Source organism: Canis lupus, chromosome 15, assembly GCF_003254725.2.
Source record: "Canis lupus dingo isolate Sandy chromosome 15, ASM325472v2, whole genome shotgun sequence".
Lineage (NCBI taxonomy): Eukaryota > Metazoa > Chordata > Mammalia > Carnivora > Canidae > Canis > Canis lupus.
Genome location: NC_064257.1, coordinates 6,200,641 through 6,221,093, shown reverse-complemented (window position 1 = coordinate 6,221,093; position 20,453 = coordinate 6,200,641). Strand labels below are relative to the sequence as shown.

Sequence of the window (20,453 nt, the reverse complement as noted above, 5' to 3'; positions counted from 1 at the left end):
CACAGACTTCTTATAGTCCATTCATGATCTGTGGTCCCAGGTTAAGATCCCCTGCCCTGTGATTAGGGCATCATTGACTAGATCCAAAACATTGTGGGCACAGTGTAAAGAAAAGAAAACAGAGGTTTCTAATAAATGAAGCAGGAACTTGGTGGGAAATTCTGAAAATAACTACAGATTTTTTCTGTTAGGTAAGAAGTGCAAATTATGAAACAGATCCATTTGTTCAAGAGTTTCAATTTAAAGTTCGGGATGAAATGGCCCATGTAACCGGACGTGTACTTCCAGCACCTATGCTGCAGTATGGAGGACGGGTAAAACCTCTTGGTAGTTTTTTAATTATAAACATACAGTTTCTGTTTACAGAAAGAAGAGCATCCTAGCCAAGTCTGAGATTTCAAAAGTGATTTTTTTTTTTCCTCCAGCAGTACTTTTTTGTTTCAAGGTATCTTTGCTTGAATTTAGAATTTTTGGTCTATATGATAAAACAACATATAAGTAATACTGATTTAGAGCAGCTTATTACATGTAGAATATGAGATATATATCAATTCAGCAATTTAAAATGGTTTTCAGCTCAGTGAAATAAATTGTTAAGTGTTTCTTTTTTGCCTTATTTCCCTTTCTCCTTTTTCTGTAGAATCGGACAGTAGCAACACCAAGCCATGGAGTATGGGACATGCGGGGGAAGCAGTTTCACACAGGAGTTGAGATAAAAATGTGGGCTATAGCTTGCTTTGCCACACAGAGGCAGTGCAGAGAAGAAATACTGAAGTAAGGCATGTCATTAGTTTGCTTTGGGGAACTTTGTGTGTTTAAATTTTGTTTCAATTTTAAACTCCTCAGCCAATGTTCTAACCAGTTTGCCTCAATATGGCATATATTTAATCACTGAATCTTTGAAAATGTTTCTTCCCCATAGTTGAATGGAGATATTCTTATTCCTTAGTAAAGTCATTGATTCATTCTTTCAGGCACCCTAACAGTCTGGCTTATGTAGTATGGCTACATCATTGGCTTTTGATGGCAAATAGGTTAGGTTTAATTCCCAGCCTTGCCACTGCGTAGCATTATTACCATAAATAACTTAACTTCATTTCATTATGCTTCAGTTTTCACCTTTTTAGAAATAAAAATACCTATCTCTTGGATGAGGATTAAGGAAGATCCTTATTTCTCAATTGAGCTCCTTGAAAGAGTGACTTAACTCCTCATTTTCACTTCTTTGCTTTCAAAAATTTGGCCTTCATCTCCACCACTTTCTCTGTTCCCCAGATTCTTTTCCTCAGCATGTAAGTACTCAATAATCTTCTGTTCAAATTTAAAACAAAAAATTGTCAGTTTTCAATTTACCTAACTTTTTCCAGGCTTCTATTTTCTCACCCTCCTTGAAATCCTAGTCCCTACAGAAACTGTTTCTGGAAGATCTCCAACATCTTTGTGCTTATCAATTCTAATGGTCTTTCCTCAGCCATTATTTTTCTCAAAATTTTTGCAGCATTAGATACAATTGACTACTTTCTTAACATTGATTCCTTTCTTGTCTTTTTCGTTCCTTTTATCATTTTGGCTTCTCTTCTCTGTCTCCTCTCCCTGGGACCCTCAAGCGTTTGAGATTTAGGCAACCTCAAAGGTTTCTGCTGTCATTCTTGTTTAAAGAGCCATGCTATCATGAAAATGTACCAGCTCCACTTGTGACCACCACCCATCCACAACGTACATACAGGCTTCTCTTAACAAAGAATAACAATTAAAATCAGTAGGACTTTGAAAATTTTTCACCTACCTCTTAAGCCCCTTTTCCCATATTTTGGACAAAGAAACTGAGCACTATATTCCTTCTATCTCCCTGGCATTTTTTTTTCCCTCCTTCCAGTCATTCTCTTTATTGAAAATGTCTCCTTCCTATCCCTACTTATCTAAATAATACCCAATCTTCTGTGATTTGTGATGTTGGAAATAGTCTGTCGTAACTACAAGCATACTAGTTTATCAGTATCCTCTCTATTTGCTCTTGCCATTTTCTGCATAAAATACAATTGTACTGTGATTATTTGTGTAAATTTATCTCTCTAAAATCTGATTTTCTTAGGAAAATGATTATTGTCTAATTTAAACCTCCACTAATAGGTCCTATAAAGTATGCCTATAATGAATAGTTCTTGAAAGATATAGAGGCCAATTTACCAATCAGGTCAATTCAGAATTTGCTTTGTCTTATAAAAAATAAAATACTTTTTCTATTTAATTCTGTTTACTTTTTTTATGAGCTCCGAATTTCTAAATGTATATTTTAAGGTTCACTTAATACACATTTTTCTTCAAGGTTTTTACCTCCCTGCTTTCAAGTAGAATGTCATAAGAACAGTTTACTACAATGCAGTGATCATCTTACTTGACCTCCAGAGGCCAAAGAAAATATCCCCAATAGTTTTCCAGGCTTAGAGTTATTCTTTTCATTTTACATTTGTCATTTATGGCTTGATAGAACTCATAAACTTTCAGTTTTTGGCTCTTGCTCGGGCTGACTGAAAATATATCACTTCTTACTTCTTGAATTAAACACTAATATGGAAAAAGAGAAGAAGGGAATTCCTATAAACTTCATCTCTGAGGGAATGAGTGTTTTTGAGTAAAGATAACTCAGATCCTTGACTTGGGACCTTATTTGTTTTAAAAACAAAGTGATTTTTAAATCATTTTAAATCATATCATTTACTATTTATCTGGGGCTATATGCAGAATTCTGTTTAAATATGAAATTACTAGTCTTTTGTTGTTTTTAATGTGGCTAAAAGTACATTGAAGTGCCGCCTGCCTCATTTGTTTTTAAATGTTGTTTTCATATATTTTTAAAAATCTTTTCTGAGAATACAATCTTTCCTGCCATCTTAGTTTCAGATTCCTAATATTGTAGAAAGAAACTCTGGACTAAGTCATACTTCTGACTCTGCCATTTATCTAACCATTTTACATCAGTCAAATACTTTATGTACCTGAAACTGTATCTTGATCTATAAAATGGGAATAGTACCTCACCGACCACCTTACGAATGTCATCATGATCAAATAGAGAATGTTAAGCTTAAATTTATTGAGCTCTTACTATGTCTTGGCCACTGTTTGCTGAGTTCCTGTATTATCTCATTTAATACTTCCACCAACCCTATAATGGATTGGTAATCCCATTATCATAAAGTAATCATCTCACAGATGAGAGAAACTGAAAAAAATTGCCTACAGTTTCATACTGCAAGTAACAGAACTAGAACTGAAACCTGTTATGCTAACTCTAGAACTGAACTCTCAACCAGCACACTCTGTTTGTAAACTACAGAATGCCACCTAATTATGTAGCAGTGTTCTTACTTGGCACAATACATAACTGACCCACCACCACCTTTAATATCAGTAGTCTTGGTGACCTCTTCATATATGGAGCACACAAATCTTTGCTTTGTTCTCTATTCACTTCTCAAATATTCCATTCCGCTTTATAGTTATGGACGACAAAGGATTTAGTTTTAGTGATTTCTCTTTCTAGGGGTTTCACAGACCAGCTGCGGAAGATTTCCAAGGATGCAGGGATGCCCATCCAGGGCCAGCCTTGCTTCTGCAAATATGCACAGGGGGCAGACAGCGTGGAGCCCATGTTCCGGCATCTCAAAAACACCTACTCTGGGCTGCAGCTCATTATTGTCATCCTTCCAGGAAAGACGCCAGTGTATGGTAAAGATATCTTAAGATTACATTTTTCCTCAAGTACTTGATAGTCCTCTTAGAATTTTGCTAAAACGTGTCCTAAAACTTTGAAACATTAAAACATATTTTAATAGCTACATACCATATGTATGGAGGTGCCTAGGTGGCTTAGCGGTTGAGCATCTGCCTTCAGCTTGGATCGTGGTCCCAGGGTCCTGGGATCGAGTCCCACATCGAGCTCCCTGCATGGAGGCTGCTTCTCCTTCTGCCTGTGTCTCTGCCTCTCTCTGTCTATCATGAATAAATAAATAAAATATTTTAAATAAATAAAACCATGTATTATAACCCTAAAAAAGACAAATCAGAGCAAACTAAATAGTCCGAGAAGAGAGCTGTGAGAAGAATTTTAATAAGAGAGACATCACAGGGCAGCCCCGGTGGCGCAGCGGTTTGGCGCCGCCTGCAGCCTGGGGTGTGATCCTGGAGACCCGGGATCGAGTCCCACATCGGGCTCCCTGCGTGGAGCCTGCTTCTCCCTCTGTCTGTGTCTCTGCCCCTCTCTCTCTGTGTGTCTATGAATAAAAAGATAAAATTAAAAAAAAAAAAAAGAGACATCACAAAACAATGGTTAAGATGAGCACTGGGTGTTATACTATATGTTGGCAAATCGAACTCCAACTTAAAAAAACATACAAAAGGGATCCCTGGGTGGCGCAGCGGTTTGGCGCCTGCCTTTGTCCCAGGGCACGATCCTGGAGACCCGGGATCGAATCCCACATCGGGCTCCCGGTGCATGGAGCCTGCTTCTCCCTCTGCCTTCTCTCTCTGCCTCTCTCTCTCTCTCTCTCTCTCTCTGTGACTATCATAAATAAATTAAAAATTAAAAAAAAAAACATACAAAAAATAAAATTAAAAAAAAGGACTGTTTAAGGAAAGAATTATTTCTTTAAAATAGCATTAGGAGGGGTACCTGGATGACTCACTTGGTTGAGCATCTGCCTTCAGCTCAGGTCATGATTTCAGGGTCCTGAAAAACCCATTGGGCTCCTGCTCAGCCAAGGCTCTGCTTCACCTTCTTCCTCTACCCCTCCTCCTTGCTGTGTTCACTCCCTCTGTCTCTCAAATAAATAAATAAAATGTTTAAAATTAATTAAGTAAAAGAAACGGGCCTATTCAGATTTTCTAAATCTTCTATATAAGTTTTGGTTGTGTCATTCAAAGAATTGACTCACTTCATGTAAGTTAGCAAGTTTGTGGACTATTGTTCATAATTTTTTTTCATAATATTTTTTTAAGACTTTATTTATTTATTCATGAGAGACACAGAGAGAGGCAGAGACACAGGCAGAGGGAGAAGCAGGCTCCCTGCAAGGAGCCCAATGCAGGACTCAATCTAAGGACCCCAGGATCACGCCCTGAGCCCAAGGCAGCACTAAACCACTGAGCCACCTGGGCTTTAAATTGCCACGGAACCAAGTGATGACCTTTTTTTCATTTCTAAATTAGTAATTCATATCTTCTCTCTCTTTTTTTTTTTTTTTTTTTTGCTTAGTGTGGCTGGACGTTTGTCAATTTCATTGATCTTTTCAAAGAACCAACTTTTTGGTTTCTTTATTGATTTTTTTTTTTTTTAGGTTTTATTTATTTGTTAGAGAGTACAAGCCAGGGGGAAATGGCAGGGGGAGGGAGCCCAACGTGGGACTCCATCCTAAGACCCTGGGACCATGACCAAGCCAAAGGCAGACACTTAACCAGCTGAGCCACACAGGCATCCCTGATTATTGATTTCTTATTTTCAATTTCATTAGCTTCTGCTCTCATTATTATTTTTTCCTTTTGCTTGTTCCAGGTCTATATTTTTCTTTCTCTATTTTTTCCTAAGGTAAAAACATAGATTATTGATTTTAGATCGTTCTTCTTCTCTAATATTTTGAATTCAATACCATAAATTTCCTTCTAAGCACTCCTTTTACTGCATCCCACAAAAAAATAAAAAAATAAAAAAATAAATTCTTAGTTAACTAAGCTCTATACCTAACCTGAAGTTCATACTCACACCCCTGAGATCAAGAGTCACTTGCTCAAAAAAAAAAAGTCACTTGCTCTACCAAGTCAGCCAGGTACCCTACATCCCACAAAATTTTGATAAATTGTGTTTCATTTCCATTTAGTTCAAGATATTTTTTAATTTCTCAAGAATTCTTTGATTCATGTGTTACATAGAATTATGTTAATGTACAAATATATTGGGATTTCCCAGTCAGCTGTCTGTTACTGATTTCTAGTTTAATTCCACTGTGGTCTCAGACCATACTTTGTATGATTTCTATTCTTTTAAATATGTTAAGGTACGTATTTGGACCAGAACATGGTCCAAAATCAATTGCTTAATGTTCTGTGTAAGTTTGAGAAGGATATGTGCTCTTCCTTTTATTAAATGAAGTATTATAAATGTCTTTTAGATTCAGTTAATTGATGGTGCTGCTCAGGTCAACTGTATCTGCTTTATTTACAGTAGCTGTACCTTTTTGCATTCCCACCAGTTAACACAGAAGAGTTCCACTGTTTCCACATCCTGGCAACACTCTTGTTATTTTTTTTTCTTTTCTGTTTTATTTCCTTTTGATAATAACCATCCTAATGAGTGTGAAGTGGTATTTCGTTGCGGTTTTGATTTTCATTTCTTAATTGGTGATGTGGAGCATCTGTTCATGTGCCTATTAGCCATTTGTATATCTTCTTCAGAGACATTATATATTTAGAGCCTTACACAGTACTAGCATGTCTTAGGTGCACATTAAATATTTTGTTGAATCAATGAATAAACCTTTTTGGAGGGCAATTCGTCAGTTGATACAAAAATGTTGGGGCAGCCTGGGTGGCTCAGTGGTTTAGCACCGCCTTTATTTAGCGCCAAGAGCCTGATCCTGGGGACCCAGGATCGAGTCCCACATCGGGCTCCCTGCATGGAGCCTGCTTCTCCCTCTGCCTGTGTCTCTGCCTCTCTCTCTCTCTCTCTCTCTCTCTCTCTGTCTGTCTTTCATGAATGAATGAATGAATGAGTAAATGAATGAATGAATAAATAAATATCTTTAAAAATAAAATGTTGAAAATATATACCTCTGACCCCTGAATTCTACTTATAGAAATTTAACCATGAACTATAGTTATATGAAACAAAAATAAATGTACAAGGATATTATTTGTAGCATTGTTTGAAATAATGATAACCTGAAACAAGCAAAAAATGTATCAGTGTATGACTGGTTAGGGAAAATGGCATTTAAAAATAGGCTAACTGCTATTATTACATATAAGAGTCATTTATATATTAAGATTCAGAACATACTATATTATTGAGTGAAAATGACAATTTGCAAAATAGAATGCAAGTTTGGCTTTAAAATGTCTTCCATGGGGGATCCCTGGGTGGCTCAGCAGTTTAGTGCCTGTCTTTGGCCCAGGGCGTGATCCTGGGGTCCCAGGATCGAGTCCTGCATCGGGCTCCCTGCATGGAGCCTGCTTCTTCCTCTGCCTGTGTCTCTGCCTCTCTCTCTCTCCCTGTGTCTCTCATGAATAGATAAAAAAAAAAAAAAATACCTTCCATGTATTTTATAAGAAAAATGGTATGTACACTGAACTCTTTATGGTAGATATAATGGCAAAGAGGGGGAAAGTTACAGCCAATTCTGTACACTGTAAAGACTCTAGTTTTATTTTTTTTAAGATTTTTTTTTTTTTTTAATTTTAATTTGAGAGAGAGCACGAGCAGGGGGAGGAGCAGAGGTAGAGGGAGAAGCAAACTCCTTGCTGAGCAGGGAGCCTGATGTGGGGCTCGATCCCCCGATCCTGGGATCATGACTTGAGAGGAAGGCTGACACTTAACTGACTGAGCCACCCAGGCCCCCAAAGACTCTATTTTTAAATTAAAAGTTGGGAAATAAGATTGAAAGTTATAAATATACTATGAGTATAACTGCCTTAAAATAACATAAATGAGGAAATTACTGGAAGAAAGTACAATAAAACACTAACAAGGTATTATGTATATTTTTCTTTCTGGTTTTTCAGTTATTATGGTTATACTATTTTTATGATTAAAAATATATTTTCTTATCTAAAGAAAACAACTAGGGAAATAATCACTAAATATGTAAGCTAATCTTCAAGGCAATACACTTTAAGTTTTAGCAGCATTGTTTTAGTAGTGTTCAAATTTTTGGTGTCTTGTAATACAATGATGTATTTCAAGCGGGGAAGTATAGTAGCTTAATTTTCAAAAAAGTTGACAGTTTTTTTAACTAGAGGTATTTGCATTTGTTCCATAGCGGAAGTGAAACGTGTAGGAGATACACTTCTGGGTATGGCCACACAGTGTGTCCAAGTGAAGAATGTAATAAAAACATCCCCTCAAACTCTCTCAAACCTGTGCCTAAAGATAAATGTTAAACTCGGAGGGATCAATAATATTCTTGTACCTCATCAAAGGTAAGATAAGCTAACCACTTAATTAAATTTTAGTTATATTTATATCTTAATTTTTCTGTATATTGCCATACCTAAGATCAGTATAAGAGACAATTTTGATGATTCTTACTATGAGAGATAAGTAAACATTTTAGTAAAAAAAAGTCTCAGGCAAGATTAAGAGGTTCCTTGTGAAAATCCCCTCTCACTTCCATTTTTATTTAGTATATGCCGAGAACCTCCTGCCTACCTAGAAAGTATTGAGAGCTTTATTTACTTCTCACTAAAGAGAGACCTCAGCTTGAAGGATTTTCTCATTTGATAGTCCTCTTCAACCCAGAGTTATGAGGCTACTCACCTAGCAAGTAAGGAAAGAAGGGATGGTCTTGAGTGGAGCATATGAATTAAGTAAATCAGTCATGTAAGCCATATGAACCCCGCCACAGTCAGTGGGATGACAGGTGTTCCTGTTAGATCACCTTCATGTCTAAGAGCTCTTATGAAGTGTGACATAATGACCTAGAAACAGGTGCTGGGGAAGAGGTTGTTTGGAGAATTGAACAACAGGCTTCCTTTAGTAGTTGAAGCAACTAGGGCTTTAAAAAGTTAAATATCTTGACCAGTATGCACTACAAATCAGCATTAGAATAAGGATCCACCCATGTGTGTTTGACACAAAAGCCCTTTTTTTCTCTTTTTCCATGCTGCCTCTACTTCCTGTTCTGTTAAATAGATGAGATTCATAAATGAGATGAATATAGTATTTTATCAACAAGGCTTTCAAAAACTGAGAGACACTCATTTGAGTCTTAAAGGGTATAGTTTTTAAAAATAAGATGAACAGCTAGCTGCTTAAAATAATATGTTCTCAAATTTATACTTTCGGCCAGAGGAGAGGGAGTAGTAGATTCCCATAATCCTTTTTAGTGTAAAGGTTAATGATTCTTTTTCTCATTGAAAGATTACATAGTTTAAATGTAAGTAGATTACAGAAAGATTGATACAAACTGGTGGATTAATATGAGGAAGTTTATCATTTTATGCCTGTTATGAAGAATATGCCTTAAGCACCACTGCTTAAAGCAGGAGATTGTTCTGAATAAGATATTTCATACACCCATTGTGATTGCTTTTACTTCATGGAGTTAGAAATTCAGAGACTAAAACGTAGTTCAGGCCTTTGAGGGAGGCTGTTAAGACCTCCTCTTCGCTATGTCAGCAGCTTGCAGTTGTGTTGCAGTAGTATAAACAGATAAATGCATAATGAAAAATGAATTATCTAACTCTTTTTAAAAATGTGTTTAAGACCTTCTGTGTTCCAGCAACCAGTGATCTTTTTGGGAGCAGACGTCACTCATCCACCAGCTGGTGATGGGAAGAAACCTTCTATTGCTGCTGTGAGTGTCATTAGGCAGGTTTACCTTGTCTAAAGTGTAGATGATCAACATTTTGATTTCAGCTTTTTGAATTTTAGTGATACTCTCTTTGAAACCAACTTTTATAAATATATAAATATCTAGAATCAACTTTCAGTATTCTTTGGATTTTTGAGAAAAATGATCATTCTCTGGTTTGGGGACTACAGTTACATATATATTTATAAAATGAGGCTTATTAATTGTATTACTCAAATCTTTTGTTTCCTACTTTATCTATTTGACCTCTCTATGATTATACATTTTCAGCTAGTTTTTGTTCCAAGAGTTTATGTATTTCAGTAGTGTCTTTGTTATAGAAAGATGCATTACATAAGAGCTTGGTAGATTGCATTTTTTCGGTGTAAAATATCTTCTACCTTTGTCCAATCTAATATTTTCTCACCTGAATTCTTTGTTTTAATACTGCCATTCCTACATTTAACATTTGCCTTTTATGTTTTTGCCCACCTTTATATTTTTTTTTCCACCTTTATATTTGATAAAGTTTCCTTGTCAGTTCTTTTAAGTATATTTCTCTTTTTTTAAGATTTAATTTATTTGAGAGAGAGCTAGCACGAGCAGGGGCTGGGAACAGAGGAAGAGGAAGGAGGGAGGGGGAAAGAATCTAAAGCAGACTCTGCACTGAGTGTGGAGCCCATCAGTGGACTCTGTCTCGTGACCCCAAAATTGTGACCTGAGCAGAAACCCAAGAGTCAGCCACTTAGTGAACTGAGCTACCCAGGCAGGCGCCCCTAAGTGTATTTGTTACAAACTTCAGAAAGCCAGATAATTTTTTACCCCACTTTTTTTTTAAGATTTATTAGATAATCTCTACACCTAATGTGGCTTCTAAACTTATGACCTTGAGATCAAGAGTCACACACTCTACCATCTGTCAGTCAGGCACCCCAGAAAACAATTTTTAACCCTGTAGTGGGGTCTTTTAGTCTATTCTTCCCTGGGAAATATTGATTTTTTTATTATTCTCAAAATGAACTCAAAATAAACTTTTATTGCTCTCAAAATAAATAATAAGGTTGTAGTAAACTACAAATTTAGATGAAATCCATGTATTTTTCTTCCATTTTTTATTGTGGAATAATTCATGTTAATGTAGTTTTGATTGTCTTAATTTCTATTTTTCTTTACTTTCTCCAACCTAGGTTGTAGGTAGTATGGATGCCCACCCAAGCAGATACTGTGCCACAGTAAGAGTTCAGAGACCCCGACAGGAGATCATCCAGGACTTGGCCTCCATGGTTCGAGAACTTCTCATTCAGTTTTATAAGTCAACTCGGTTCAAACCTACTCGTATCATCTTTTATCGGGATGGTGTTTCAGAGGGACAGTTTAGGCAGGTTGGTTGCCTTGGACCTCATCATGGCTTGGTTAAATCACATACTGTGCTTATAATGTGTGTCTAGTGCTGAAGTTAGAAGTTGTAATTAGGCTGAGAATTCCTAAAGTCAAAATTTGATACTGCTTAGATTTTCTCTTCTAAAATGTTTGCTGTAGAGTTAATAGCCCTTGATTGCTAAGATCATGCTCTGATAATAGTTAAAATGGAATAGAGAAGTATATTTAGCTATAAAGTGGTAAGATTAAGAAGTCCTGAAACTAAATCATGATCTTACTTTGAAGTATGTATAAGAGGACAGCTGACTATATCAAATCTTTCCATTTCATCTTCTCTAGGTATTATATTATGAACTACTAGCAATTCGAGAAGCCTGCATCAGTTTGGAGAAAGACTATCAACCTGGAATAACCTACATTGTAGTTCAGAAGAGACATCACACTCGATTATTTTGTGCTGATAGGACAGAAAGGGTAATCTTACATCTGTTGTAATACTATTATAAAACAAGCTTATCTCACACAGTTCATAGAGCACTGAACAAAGACTCTCTGCCAACATCAGAGGTTCCAGTATATAGTAGCCGGTCTCAGCATAGCAGATTTTGAGTAAAGAAGCATCAAAATAGGGTGTTACCAAAAAAAAAAAAAAAAAAAAAAATAGGGTGTTACTCTTTAACTTCCTAGATTTTCTCTTAACACTCCAGGTATTCAAAATCCCCTTAGTGCTTTTTTGTTATTGTGAAGAAACTCATTGTTTTAAAATTGTTCTTTCTAATCCTATATGTCTTAAATGATCAGAGGGGGGAAGGTGCATTTATTTTTTAAAATATCCTGTAAAAATTAGTTCTTATAAAAGCTAGGGACTTGGGGCACCTGGATGGCTCGGTGGTTGAGCATCTGCCTTTGGCTCAGGGCATGATCCTGGAGTCCTGGGATCAAGTCACACATTGGGCTCCCTGCATGGAGCCTGCTTCTCCCTCTGCCTGTGTCTCTGCCTCTCTCTCTCTGTGTGTGTCTCTCATGAATAAATAAAATCTTTTAAAAAACAACAACTAGGGACTTTGTAGAGTGATTAGTAGAAATTCATGCAAACCAACTTTTAAATGTTTCCCTTAAAATTCACAAAATTTTTTTTTAAGATTTCTTTATTTTGGGGGCACCTGGTGTTTCAGCTACTTGGGCATCTGTCTTCGGCTCAGGTCATGATCCCAGATTCCTGGGATCGAGCCCCACATCTGGTTCCTTGCTTGGCGGGGAGCCTGCTTCTCCCTTTCCCTCTGCTGCTCTACCTGCTTGTGCTCTCTCTCTCCCCGTCAAATAAATAAGTGAAATTTAAAAAAAAAGATTTCTTTATTTTTAAGTAATATCTACACCCAGTGTGGGGCTCAAACTCACTACACTGAGATCAAGAGTCACATGCTCTACCGACTGAGCCAGCCAGGCATCCCTCACAGAATTATTTTTTATATTTTGTAGTATGACTGTGTATTTTTATAATTAGAAATGAAGGAATAAATGCCTGGGAAAATCTTTTTCTCTGCATGCAGCATAAGCAAGTATAACAGTCTTGCTGTCATTTTCTATGCTTGGCTCCCATTTTTCAAACCTTGGAGCAGAGAAATCTGAGGACTGCAAGTGTTGGTGTCTCCTTGGGTAAAGGGTTCAACAGAAAAGACTGAAGGAGAGAGGATTATATCTTGGCTTTGGTATATGTTTAGTCTTTGGTTACACTGTCCATGTAACTTTGGGCAAATAACTTAACATCTCTGCTCATTTCATTCCCAACAAGGTTTGAGTGATACTAATATTTTCTTTATTGGGTTGTTAAGAGGATTAAGTAAATTAAAATATGTAATGTACTCAGAACAGTGCTTGGCACATACTAAGCGCTCAATAAAGTTTGGCTAGCAGTTGTAGAGTAGTGGTGATGGTAGTCATAATAAAGGAAAAGAAAAATAAAAGAAATAATAGCAAAAATAATAGACATGTTCTAGGCATGTGTCATAAATTTAACTCATTTAATCCTCACCACACCATGAAGTATTTATTTACTGTTATTATCATCATTTTCCGCAGGAGGAAACTGGGGCATGTGAGGTTAAACAGCAAGGTTATAAAGCTAGTAATTGGTAGAGATAGGACTCAGGTCAGGCAGTCTGGCTCCAGAGTACTCAGAATCACATACCACCTCTCTAATAGTAGTGAGACCTTTGACCCCCAAAATACTACGTACATTTTTGTACCTAGAAAACCAAATGTGTCTTCAAACATAGAATTAGGAAAACTGAAATTAGATTTAATGATTACTAGCATTTGATGTTTAGTCTTGCTATTCCTTCATTTTGTCTGCTTTTCCTAAACCTTTGTTCTAAATACTACTACTACTAATAGATGAGGAATCGGAGACATAGAGGGGTAAAGAATTATGCCCTCGATAGTATAACTAGAAATTGGTGGAGCTGTGATATGAACTCATCCTCCTACTTCTCTAAGAGTAAAACTTTTTTATGTGTTAATTTGGTTTATGTGTTAAGAATAAACATAAATTAGTTGATTATGAACTATTTGTTTTGTGCTTGTGAAGGCTAGCTGGTATACACAGCTATAACTCAAGCCATTACCTGATAGTCCCTCATATGCAGAAAGAATACCTGAATAGTAAAATAGTTTCTAATTTGTTAGCCTTATAAATCTAGACTTAGAGATACTGTTTTTAAACATGTTTAGAGATAGGGAAGTACAGGTGAGTATACATACGCATGTTAAAGTGTTTTATTAGAAGCCTTTCGTTATCAGAAATTTTGAACCATTTCATTCATATTCACATCATAGCTGTGCAAGGTGCTGTATTCCTTACAAGATGTCAAAACTGCTACTATGAAATAAAAGGAATAGGGTTTGACTCCCAGTTCTGTGTTTGCAGTTCAGCAAATTATCTCATATTCCTGAGCCCAAGCTTCCCAAACATGTGGGAATAATACCTAACCCACAGGATTTTTAGGATTGGAAATAATGTACATTAAGTGCCTGGCCCGTGAATCATTAACGAATGGTAACTACGTTTGATGTTATTGTCAGCATTCTTTCTCTCTGAAAATACAGTGTTCTCCAAGGATAATGCTAGTTTTCAAAAATTACACATTCAAGAGCACTTGCTGTTCCCAGGTACCGTAAATTTAAGCAGTTAAAGTAATTTTAAAAAAAAAATTTTTAAGCATTCCACTCCTATTGGGATCACCTACTAGCTAAGCACCAGTAGATACTAGTAACTCTGTTGTTTAGCAACTTCCACTTCAGCAACATGTAGAATAGGAACCAGGACTAGCCTAAGGTCTGCTATTAATGCCTGCTCAAGTAATATTTGAAGCTGAAAGTAGTGAAACCCAAGGTCAGGCTATATATTTATATATTTTTAAAAGTGCTTTCAGATATGTTCTTTACCTTTGTCCTGTTTGTTTAAACTTTGACCAAACAAATCTAGGTTGGAAGAAGTGGCAATATCCCAGCTGGAACAACAGTCGATACGGATATCACACACCCGTATGAGTTTGATTTTTACCTCTGTAGCCATGCTGGAATACAGGTAAGCCTACTCTTTGGGTAATATTCTAATTCAGGAAGTACCATTCTTATGTGTATTTTCTTAAATCTCAGAGAAAGGAGAAAGAAACACTGTTCTCTGCACTCCAAATTGTTTCCACATGAAATAAGGTGAAACTTACAGCAAATAAATCTCTTATTCTTTACCTAGAGTAAGGCACTTTTTTTTTTATGACAATACCAGAATATAAGTAGTCTAATAGAATGAATTTCCCCAAAACTTCAAAAAAATTTAATACACCTGATTCTTCCTTTGACATTTGCTTCTTTTGATAATACTTCACAGAAAATTTTGGCATTTACTGGCAGATATTGAGCATGCCAAAGAGTTTCACTGTAGATTTACAGCTTAAAGTTTCAGTTAAGTAATTTTAAGAGTCTTAGTCTTTTCATAAAACCATTTTGTTAATTTGTTAGCTTTGTTACTTAGTAGAGAACATAAGCTTTAATTCAGTGCTTCTCGAACTTTACAACAGCACAGTAAATCCTCCTTCCTCAGCTGTCTGAGAGAATGTAGCCCAAAGCTATTTTAGCTTACTTGCCATTGATTAAAACAAATTGTAGGTAGATGTACTGTACTGAACAGCTGTCTCTTAAGGCTTTGTATGTCGTACATACACTAAGCTCCCTTCCACTCTTATAGCTTTAAAATTATTATCCCACTCATTTATCTGTGTCTTAATATCTGCTCCTCTTCACAAGCAGTGTTGTACCTTTTCACTATGGGTAGTAACAGTCAGTTAGCAAAACAAAAAAAAAGTACCTTCCAGAGATAAAATCTATAAAATTGGAGCACGTATTTTTAACTCAGTGTTTCTATCCATATATCCCACAGAACACTACTGCCCTGCCTTCTCAATAAATATTATAGAGAAGAAAAAAGATACTCTGTTCAGATGAATTCTGGAAATGTTGGTTAGACAGCTTTCCCTCTACAATTTTTGGATGCCACTGATATGCAAGTGTTCATTATAAGTCTTTAACGACAGGGTTGTTTCCACAGTCTATTTAACCAGAAATTTTAGGGATGCCCAGGTGGCTCAGCGGTTGAGCATCTGCCTTCTGCGCAGGGCATGATCCTGGGATCTGGGATCGAGTCCCACATTGGGCTCCTTGCGTGGAGCCTGCTTCTCCCTCTGCCTGTGTCTCTGTCTCTGTGTCGCTCATGAATAAATAAATAAAATCTTTAAAAAAAAAAAAAGAAAGAAATTGCTTTAGTCAGCAAATAACGAGGAATAGTTCACAAGGACTAAAGATTGGTTTTTAAACATCTTCCCAGCTTTATTAAAAATTTCAAAATTCTCAGAGATCAAAAACAGGACCCTTATTTTTTACAAGCTAGAATTAAAAGTCCAATTGTTTCTAACCAGTATAGGAGATTATTTTTTTCATATTGTTATTTTTATCAGTAATTGACAGATCCTTCAACATTTTAGCCAAATTCCGTAGCTTCTTGATATTTTTATTGGTTTTATTGGTGTTGTTTTCTCTCTTACCCGTTTTATTTTATGGTAAAATTACACTCAAACTTATTTATTTATTTATTTTTAAGATTTTATTTATTTATTCATTAGAGACACACAGAGAGGCAGACACACAAGCAGAGGGAGAAGCAGGTTCTATGCAGGGAGCCCCATGTGGGACTCGATCCCAGACTCTAGGATCACGCCCTGGGCCAAAGGCAGGGGCCAAACCATTGAGCTACCCAGGGATCCCCCCACTCAAATTTAAAACATAAATTTACAAATCAAGGGGCAGCCCCGGTGGCCCAGCAGTTTAGTGCTGCCTGCAGCCCAGGGTGTGATCCTGGAGACCCAGGATCGAGTCCCACATCGGGCTTCCTGCATGGAGCCTGCTTCTCCCTCTGCCTGTGTCTCTGCCTCTCTCTTCGCTCTCTCTGAATGAATAAATAAATCTTTAAAAAAAATTTTTTTACAAATCAAGTCAAAGCTTGCTACTCCCTTCCACCCTTCACCTGCCTGGGACAAGCTAGACCTTTGGTCCTGGTAGCTTTGAATAGAGGGTAGAGACCATAGCCTGACTCTGAGATACCTCTTTCCCCTCCTTCTTCTTGGACTCTAACTCATCTGGTATTCCTGACTGTCAGCCTGCTAGTAGGAGCTGACACAAGTCTTTCTGTAGTCTATTCTCATTCTTTCTGATGCTACAGCCTCAGGGTTGAGGTTCATTCCTTTAGGCTCCCAAAACTCTTTCTAGGAATTCTCACCTTTGAAGTTGGCAGAGTGGGCCTGTGGGCTCTAAACTCAGGAAATGTCCAACTGGGGTATGAGATGCTAGTCTCCCTTTCCAGCAGGCTCTTAGTTTTTTGTTTTTATTTATTTATTTTTTAAGATTTTATTTATCCATTCATGAGAGACACAGAGAGAGATTGAGAGAGAGAGACTGAGAGAGAGAGAGAGAGAGAGAGGCAAGCAGAGACACAGGCAGAGGGAGAAGCAGGCTCCACACAAGGAGCCCAATGTGGAACCCGATCCCAGGTCTCCAGGATCACACCCTAGGCTGAAGGCGGCACTAAACCGCTGAGCCACCCAAGCTGCCCAGCTTTTTGTTTGGGCATCAGCCTTCAGCCCAGGGCGTAAACCTAGAGACCCAGGATCAAGTCCTGCATCGGGCTCCCTGCAAGGGGCCTGCTTCCCCCTCTGCCTGTGTCTCTCTCTCTCTGTGTCTTATGAATAAATAAATAAAATATTTTAAAAAAAAAAAACATACCCTAAAGGCACTCACCTGAAATTTAAAGAGACAAATAGCATTAAAGATAGAGAGCAATTGCTCTGCATCACTTGCCATCAGGGAAATACAAATCAAAACTACAATGAGATACCACCTCACACCAGTGAGAATGGGGAAAATTAACAAGGCAGGAAACAACAAATGTTGGAGAGGATGCGGAGAAAAGGGAACCCTCTTACACTGTTGGTGGGAATGTGAACTGGTGCAGCCACTCTGGAAAACTGTGTGGAGGTTCCTCAAACAGTTAAAAATATACCTGCCCTACGACCCAGCAATTGCACTGTTGGGGATTTACCCCAAAGATACAAATGCAATGAAACGCCGGGACACCTGCACCCCGATGTTTCTAGCAGCAATGGCCACTATAGCCAAACTGTGGAAGGAGCCTCGGTGTCCAACGAAAGATGAATGGATAAAGAAGATGTGGTTTATGTATACAATGGAATGTTACTCAGCTATTAGAAATGACAAATACCCACCATTTGCTTCAACGTGGATGGAACTGGAGGGTATTATGCTGAGTGAAGTAAGTCAGTCGGAGAAGGACAAACATTATATGTTCTCATTCATTTGGGGAATATAAATAATAGTGAAAGGGAAAATAAGGGAAGGGAGAAGAAATGTGTGGGAAATATCAGAAAGGGAGACAGAACGTAAAGACTGCTAACTCTGGGAAACGAACTAGGGGTGGTAGAAGGGGAGGAGGGCAGGGGGTGGGAGTGAATGGGTGACGGGCACTGGGGGTTATTCTGTATGTTAGTAAATTGAACACCAATAAAAAATAAATAAATAAATAAATAAATAAATAAATAAATAAATAAATAAATAAATATAAAGGTAGAGAGCAATTGAAAGTTCGCATTTTGCCGATAAGAGTATAAATTAACATTTTTAAAAACTGTCTGACATTATCCACTAAAATTAAATATATGTGTGCTCTGTGACCCAGGATCTCTACTCCAGGATAGCCAACAGAAATGTGTATCTGTGTTTACCAAAAGATAGTACATTAATGTTTATGGTAGCACTGGTCATTGTCAAAAACTACAAACGGTTCAAATGCCAATCATCAATAGATTGGATAAATAGTGTATATTTATATAACAGTATTCTACAACAAAGAGAATGATGCAACAATGTGGATGGATTTCACAAACACAGTGTCAAACCAAGGAAGTCAGACCCAAAGGGCACATAACCTATGATGCTATTTATTATAAAGTTTAAAAGCAGACCTAATCCTTAATGTTATCTATGTTGTGAAAAGTCTGGCTACTAAGAGCAGGGTAGGTTGGGTGTGATGACCAGGAAAGGGGCACCAGGGAGCTTTATGGTTGCAGTTAATGTTCAATTTCTTGATTTTGCTGCTAGTTTCATAGGTATTTTCACTTTGTGAACAGTCCTCATTCTGTACTTATGATCCATGGGCTGTTCTATGTATATTTATACTTTTATAAAACGTTTACATTAAGAACAGAAAAGACTACCCTTGGCTCTTTTCTCTTTTTTTTACAGCAGCATGCCACTGTTTTTTCTTCAGCTCTGTAACGTGATACTGTTGTCATTCACTCATTGAACCATCTGCCATTTGACTTCCACACTCATTTCTCTCCTTTTATCTTGCCTTTCCATTTGTTCTTGGTTTGGTTTAAATGTTTAAGTTCCAATAATATGTATGACTCACCCGCCACTCTATCTAAGCAACTCCTCAGCCCTGTGGAATTTACCTTCCCACTCTCGGACCCTTCTCATCTGCACTTCCCCCTGCTTAATTCCAGCTCTCATTATTACCCTCCTGTACAATTGCGGAATGAGGGATGACTGGGTTGCTCAGCGGTTGAGCTACTGCCTTTGGCTCAAGGTCTGATCCCAGAGTCCCAGGATCGAATCCCACATCGGGCTCCCCACATGGAGCCTGCTTCTCCCTCTGCCTGTGTCTCTGCCTCTCTCTGTGTGTCTCGTGATTAATAAACAGAATCTTTAAAAAAAAAAAATAGTTGCAGAATGATCTGAATTGTCCTCATCTAATCTGTTCTCCTTTAGGTTAATTAAAACATAGGTAAGACCCTGTCATTCATCTACTTCATGCTTCATAGCCATTGAAGGTAAAGTCTCATCCTCTTAGGACAACATATAGACTCAATTCCTAATGTCTGCATCCTATTCCCTTCAATTCTGCTACACCCTCAGTCTATCTTGCTTTTTTCTCCCACTCTTTCCTCCTCCTCCTCCTTCACTCTCTGTTTCTCTTCCTCTCTCTGTTTCCTCCCTTTCACACCTACAAACACATGTAAACACACCTTGAGTGCAGACACTCAACTGTTTTTAGGTAGTTCTCATAACTCTTCTCCTGCCCTTGTTGCTCTCTTACCTTAATTATTCCTTCCCTAACTTACTCTGGTTCATCCTCTAAGACCCATCTTGGGTATCATGTCTTCCCAGAGCCTTTCTTCCAGAGCCTTTCTTATACCCTTTCCCAAGACAAATGCCCATCTTCTGCACTGCCTGAGCACCGTATGCATACCTCTTTGTTGCATTCATTAGACAGCATTTAACCAGTTTCTCTCCCCCTTCCCATAGTCTGTAAGGTCCCAAAAGGCAGAGGCTATTCATCCATTCAATCAACAGATGGTTTATGTCTATCTCCTAGAAGATAGGTGTTGATACCATGTATAGAGTGAACAAATAAATACAATCCCTTCCTCTTATAGTTTATTGGGAGACAGCATATACTAGGTAATCTCACAAGTACATACTTATAAATTGGGATAAGCCCAATAAAAGGAAAAATAAGGATAGGAAGAGAGATTTTAGTGGGGACCTGATTTAGATTGGGAGATCACAAAAAGCTTTGAGAAATGACATTTAAGGTAAGATCTAGAGGAGTAAGTTGGAGTTAACCAAGCCAAAAAAGGGGTAGGGGGATCCTGACAGGCACGTACAGGCTCTTTGGTGGAAAAAAAACATTATGCATTGAAGGGATCAAATGGAAAATATGACCACAGCATGGAGGTGTGTTAGAGAGACCAGCCTGGGCTGGATGTATGGCCTTGTGGGGCAGAGATAGGGACCTGGATTTTAGTCAAAGTGCATTGGGAAGCCATTAAAAGGCTTTAAGCTGGATGTTAATGTTATTAGGGATGTGTGTGTGTGTGT

General features: G+C 37.6%; 1 protein-coding gene across 6 annotated transcripts in view; it reads left to right on the top strand.

Moving 5' to 3' along the window:
• AGO3 (argonaute RISC catalytic component 3) overlaps positions 1 to 20,453 on the top strand; it is a 120,234-nt gene that overhangs the window by 83,513 nt on the left and 16,268 nt on the right. For 5 of the 6 annotated variants that reach the window (XM_025419940.3, XM_025419941.3, XM_025419944.3 and 2 more), the window contains 8 exons: positions 192 to 314; positions 641 to 774; positions 3,545 to 3,729; positions 8,031 to 8,190; positions 9,476 to 9,566; positions 10,751 to 10,945; positions 11,283 to 11,417; positions 14,428 to 14,529. In XM_025419940.3, the coding sequence (XP_025275725.1) occupies positions 192 to 314; positions 641 to 774; positions 3,545 to 3,729; positions 8,031 to 8,190; positions 9,476 to 9,566; positions 10,751 to 10,945; positions 11,283 to 11,417; positions 14,428 to 14,529 (1,125 nt within the window). The remainder of the gene's footprint in view (positions 1 to 191; positions 315 to 640; positions 775 to 3,544; positions 3,730 to 8,030; positions 8,191 to 9,475; positions 9,567 to 10,750; positions 10,946 to 11,282; positions 11,418 to 14,427; positions 14,530 to 20,453) is intronic. The other variant, XM_049094514.1, reaches the window with a different exon arrangement.